Genomic DNA, 5,000 nt, shown 5'->3' with positions numbered 1-5,000 from the left:
GGAATTAGTGTAAATGAAGCGTATTGAAGCAGGATGACCTGTATAGATGACAACCCCAAGGCCACTCAAGCTGCTTACTTGAGTAACCTTGGTAGATGGCTCGTAACCTCTGTCTTGCAACTTCAGAACAGAATAAAATAACCTCCTAAATCATCACAGAGAGATAGACCTGTGCCGTCAGGAAGGGCTTTTGTTTAGATTCGATTCCCTACAGTGTGGAAACAGGCCCTTCGGCCCGACCAATCCACACTGTCCCTCCGAAGAGTAATCTCACCCAGATCCGATTTGGAGATGCCAGTGTTGGACTGGGGTGTACAAAGTTAAAAATCACACAATACCAGGTTATAGTCCAACAATTTTAATTGGAAGCACACTAGCTTTCGGAGCGCCACTCCTTCACCTGATCCTTCACAATCACCTGATGAAGGAGCGGCGCTCCGAAAGCTAGTGTGCTTCCAATTAAACCTGCTGGACTATAACCTGGTATTGTGTGATTTTTAACTTTGTCCACCCAGACCCATTTTCCCTCTGACTACTGCACCTAACACTATGGGCAGTTTAGCATGGCCAATTCACCTGCACATCTTTGGACTGTGGGAGGAGATCCACGCAGACACGGAGAGAATGTGCAAATTCCACACACTGTCGCCCGAGGCTGGAATCAAACCTGGTACCCTGGTGCTGTGAGGCAGCAGTGCTAATCACTGAGCCACAGTGCTGGCTGAATGGATTATGGTTGTTTTCACTAGAAAAGTTGGAAGGGAGTGGGGACGGCCTGATTAAGCCACCGTGCTTGAGAGTGAGACCAGAGCCCAGGGGGTCCATGAGATGATCGCTAATCAATCCAACTGGGAATTCAGGTAGTCAGTTGGAGAGCAGGGAGAATGTGGAATCTGTTCCCACTGTGAGTGGCCAAAGCCAGCACCAAAGGTGAATGCACTGGAGGGAAAAAGCTAGATGGACACACAGGATTGGGGTATGCTACACTTACTGCAAGAGAAACCGACTCAATCCATCATACTGCCCGATCAAGGCCTCCTTCCACATTTACTCCCCTGTGGGATCTACTTAACCAGACACGCGGGTCTGTCATAAAAGCATTGATGGGTTGAGCGGCCTGATAGTGTGTAAATATTTCTGTGATTGTGTGAAGTCAGTGAAAGAGAGAGCCTTGCACCACCCCCCTCTTCCCCACCTTCCAAAACATAATTAATTGTCCCTCCTCCAGAAAAAAGCAGCATTATGGTCTATGCACGCACAGATGGCATTCTGCTCCACCTTGCCACCGCCTCTCCTGGCCGAGGGTATGCGCCTTAACACTGGGCAAGCAGAAATTTCACTGACTCCGTGATGAAAGCCATGATTTTAGATCCTGCAACACTCTGCTCTTATCCACAAATCTGTTTGCCTTCCTGGGAACTGACTAACCCCTGCACCCCCTCCCCATTTCTGTCCCCTCGACCAGCCCCCACACCACCTCCCTCTATCTCACTCTGACATCTCTGCGCTCCTTCAGTTCCAGCCTCTTGCTCCCCCTGATTCCTGTAGCTCTACCTTTAGCTGCCTGATGTGCAGAGCTTTGGAATTCCTTCTCTAAACCTCGAGCAATCTTGCTTGTCCTCTCCCTAATATCCCTTAGCTGTCCAGTTTTGATTCCATGAAACACTACAGGGCATCTTTAACTTAGAGGTAGTGCACAAGTACAAATTGTTGCTGAAATTCTACCCACACTCACGTTCATTTTAAAGGGGAAACGCCTGAGTTTGTAATGATGCAAGTGGAAGTCAGTGGCAACTGGACAAAGGTTGAGTCCTTTGTAAAACTGCCTACTTCCCTCTAACTCTGCTTCATGCTTTAAGATAATGCTGTGAACTGTATGGTGGTGGGGAGAATGTTCTTTCCTGCTTCATCTCCCGTTCCCTATAATCTTTCGGAACACTGGCCTTGTCCAGATTGAGTCTCAGGAGAAGCACCTATTTCTCTCGTGTAGATAAGGTTCTGGTAAACAACTAAGATGATTTGTCATTTTGCATTTTGTCTCTGTTCAATGTGTTTTTTTTTGTTGAGAAACCTAGGTGAAGGGTCAAGGCAGTTAGCGCAGAACAACACCATGTTTGAGAAGAGTAGGAAAGAAGATGAGGTAGAACAAGTAAGGTGACGCTACGCAAGTTTTGCAAAATGTTTAAACAGTTGCAGTGTTTAAAAACACTCCTGGAATATTTCTGAAGAGAGAGGGCATGTTGCCTTTGTCAGGGGACACGTAAAAATTCCAAATTTCCGGGAACGGGGAACTCATTCCCTGAAAGCCACGTAGGTTTGTGTTCAAGCCAGTGCTGCTGCTCAGTTAGCGAGGTGTTTCCTCCATGGCAAAGCCTTTGCTGAGCCAATCAAACCTTTTTGTATGTTAAATTCCCTCCTGTAGTGTAAATTGTGACCGTTTGAAGTTTGGAATCCTTGCATATTGTCCTGACGACCGCAAGGCTAATAGCTGCAGTGATGCCACCCTCACTGGGTGTTCTGAATGTGAGGCAGCAGCTGTACTGGGGTGGGGGTTAGTGTCTGGCTGTTCCTGGTGCCCAAGCACATGGGGAAACTGAGCCGTGCCCAAGCACATGGGGAAACTGAGCCCACAACGGGCACTGTCTGAAATGATGCCCCACCTTATCTTGCTGCCCTTATCTACTTGTGCGGCCGCTCTCGGGGACCACAAGCGCTCTCTCTATATCGGTGCTGCAAAGTACTGTATACTTTCCTCTCACCCTATCGCATTTGACCTCCCAAACGGCATCACCTCAACTTGTCAGGATTAAACACCATTTCTCCGGCCAACTTTCCACTGACCTATGTCAGTTTATATCCTTTGTCAACCTCCTTCACTGTTCACAATTCCTCCAATTTTCATGTTGTCTGTGAACTTACCAACCAGATCACCTCCGTCGTCATCCAAGTACGACAAAAACAGACGTCCGAGCACTGGTGCTTGCAGAACGCCGCTGGTCACAGGCCTCCAGTCTGAGAAACAACCCTCCCCTATTAGCTGCTGTTCCCTACCGTCAAGCCTGTCTTGTATCCAACTGGCGAGCTCTTCCTGAATCCCATGTGATCTAACTTTACTAACCAGTATACCAGGGTGGGGCGTGGGAATTAACACGCCCCCAGCACCTGAGCTGCCCACCTCTTTCAAGACCACCTGGATACTGGCGGGCACCACGTGCACGGTGCTAAGTGCACTCTGACAGCATTGGCACAAAAGAGAGACAGGCTGTCAGCTATATAATACCACTTTTTTTTTTGTTGGTCAGCCAGTTCAGAAGTGTTATGATTTACCTCTGGAGCAGGTGGGGCTTAAACCCATGATTCCTGACTCAGAGGTAGGGACTCTAGCACCGTGCTGCAAAGGGGCCCCTCAAAAAATAATCACATTTCTTAAGTACAGCTCCAATGAGCATCCCCTGCTTGCAGTTAATTGTGAAGCTTGCCCTTTTGGCTTGCCCTTAAAGGGACCTGATTTCCCTGACACGATATTGCCATTCAGTGCCAGGACCCTGGTGACAGTGAGGTTAACGTGCCCAACTGCGACCAGGCCAAACATTTCTTTTGTAAGCAGAGGCCGAATTGCGCTCCTAACCGTTTTCTTGTTGAACTTCCCGCAGTCAAACCATCCCCGTCGAAAAAGAGCCGAATTGGCATGGCATCCACACGCCGGACACCAGCAGGAGGGGCTAGCCAACCACACCCAACCCTGACAGAGGCGGCGAAAGTGCAGATGGTTGACAGGGAGATCACTGAAGCGGTCATTGAACAAGGTAATGGCGGAGGGTGAAGGTTAGGTGTTTGGCACTGCCACCAAGTTTGACCCCACAGCCATCAGAGGGTGGGGGAGGGAACGATGGGTGAAGAGTTGTCTAGACTTGACATTAGCTTGCTCACTCCCTCTCCATGGATCTGGCCTGACCTGCTGTGGTCTCCAGCATTTGTTGTATTCAGTACATTTTATGCGCTCTGTGATCTCTGCAGTTAAATTTAATCTCAGGCGTTTTAATTTGGATGAATGCGAGGTATTGCGTTTTGGCAAAGCAAACAGGGACAGGACTTACACAAGAAGTGTTGTAGAACACAGACACCTAGGGAGAGAAATCGGAGTTATGTTTCTGGTCTGGTGAGGCTTCCTCTGGATTCTGGATGATTCGGTGCTCTTGTCCAAGGCAGTATCTTTTCCTGATTTCCATCTGCCCCCCCCCCCCCCCCCCCCCCAACCCCTTATGAATGCCTTCTTCAGTTTGGAGATCCTAGGTCCTGCAATTCCATCCCTAAACCTCTTTGGTTTGCTCTTTCTCTTGCTCACGCCCTCATCTAGGATCCCCCTCTTTATTCCAAGTCTTCGGTTGCTCAGCTCGTCATCACAGTGTATGCTTTGGTGCCAACCCTTTGGTTGACTATGCCTCCGTGATGCTGGCTTCACATTCAGGCCTTCCAGTCGGCCAATTGGGAAATCTGCTGTCGAGCAGCTCCATATAGATCGTGCAGAATCATAGACACCCACAGTGTGTGGAAGCTGGCCATTCGGCCCATCGAGTTCACACTGACCCACCGAAGAGCATCCCACCCAGACCTGTCACTGTAACCCTGTATCTCCCACAGTTAGCCCCCCCCCCCTCCCCGCCAGAGTGCATATCTGTGGACACTGGGACAATTTAGCATGGCCAATCCACCCTAACCTGCACATCCCTGGGTACTATGGGACAATTTAGCATGGCCAATCCACCCTAACCTGCACATCCCTGGGCACTAAGGGACAATTTAGCATGGCCAATCCACCCTAACCTGCACATCCCTGGGCACTATGGGACAATTTAGCATGGCCAATCCACCCTAACCTGCACATCCCTGGGCACTAAGGGACAATTTAGCACGGCCAATCCACCCTAACCTGCACATCCCTGGGCACTATGGGACAATTTAGCATGGCCAATCCACCCTAACCTGCACATCTTCGGACT

General features: G+C 49.4%; 1 protein-coding gene across 4 annotated transcripts in view; it reads left to right on the top strand.

Annotated features, from left to right (window-relative positions):
- LOC122544746 (phosphatidylinositol 4-phosphate 5-kinase type-1 alpha-like) overlaps positions 1-5,000 on the top strand; it is a 53,557-nt gene that overhangs the window by 35,893 nt on the left and 12,664 nt on the right. For all 4 annotated transcript variants that reach the window (XM_087985083.1, XM_087985084.1, XM_087985082.1 and 1 more), the window contains one exon: positions 3,654-3,806. In XM_087985083.1, the coding sequence (XP_087841209.1) occupies positions 3,654-3,806 (153 nt within the window). The remainder of the gene's footprint in view (positions 1-3,653; positions 3,807-5,000) is intronic.

The sequence above is a fragment of the Chiloscyllium plagiosum genome, unplaced genomic scaffold (genome assembly GCF_037043375.1).
Source record: "Chiloscyllium plagiosum isolate Xiang-an unplaced genomic scaffold, Cpla_swu_hap1 HiC_scaffold_50, whole genome shotgun sequence".
NCBI lineage: Eukaryota > Metazoa > Chordata > Chondrichthyes > Orectolobiformes > Hemiscylliidae > Chiloscyllium > Chiloscyllium plagiosum.
Note: the sequence above shows the minus strand (reverse complement) of the source record. Positions and strands in the feature narration are given on the sequence as shown.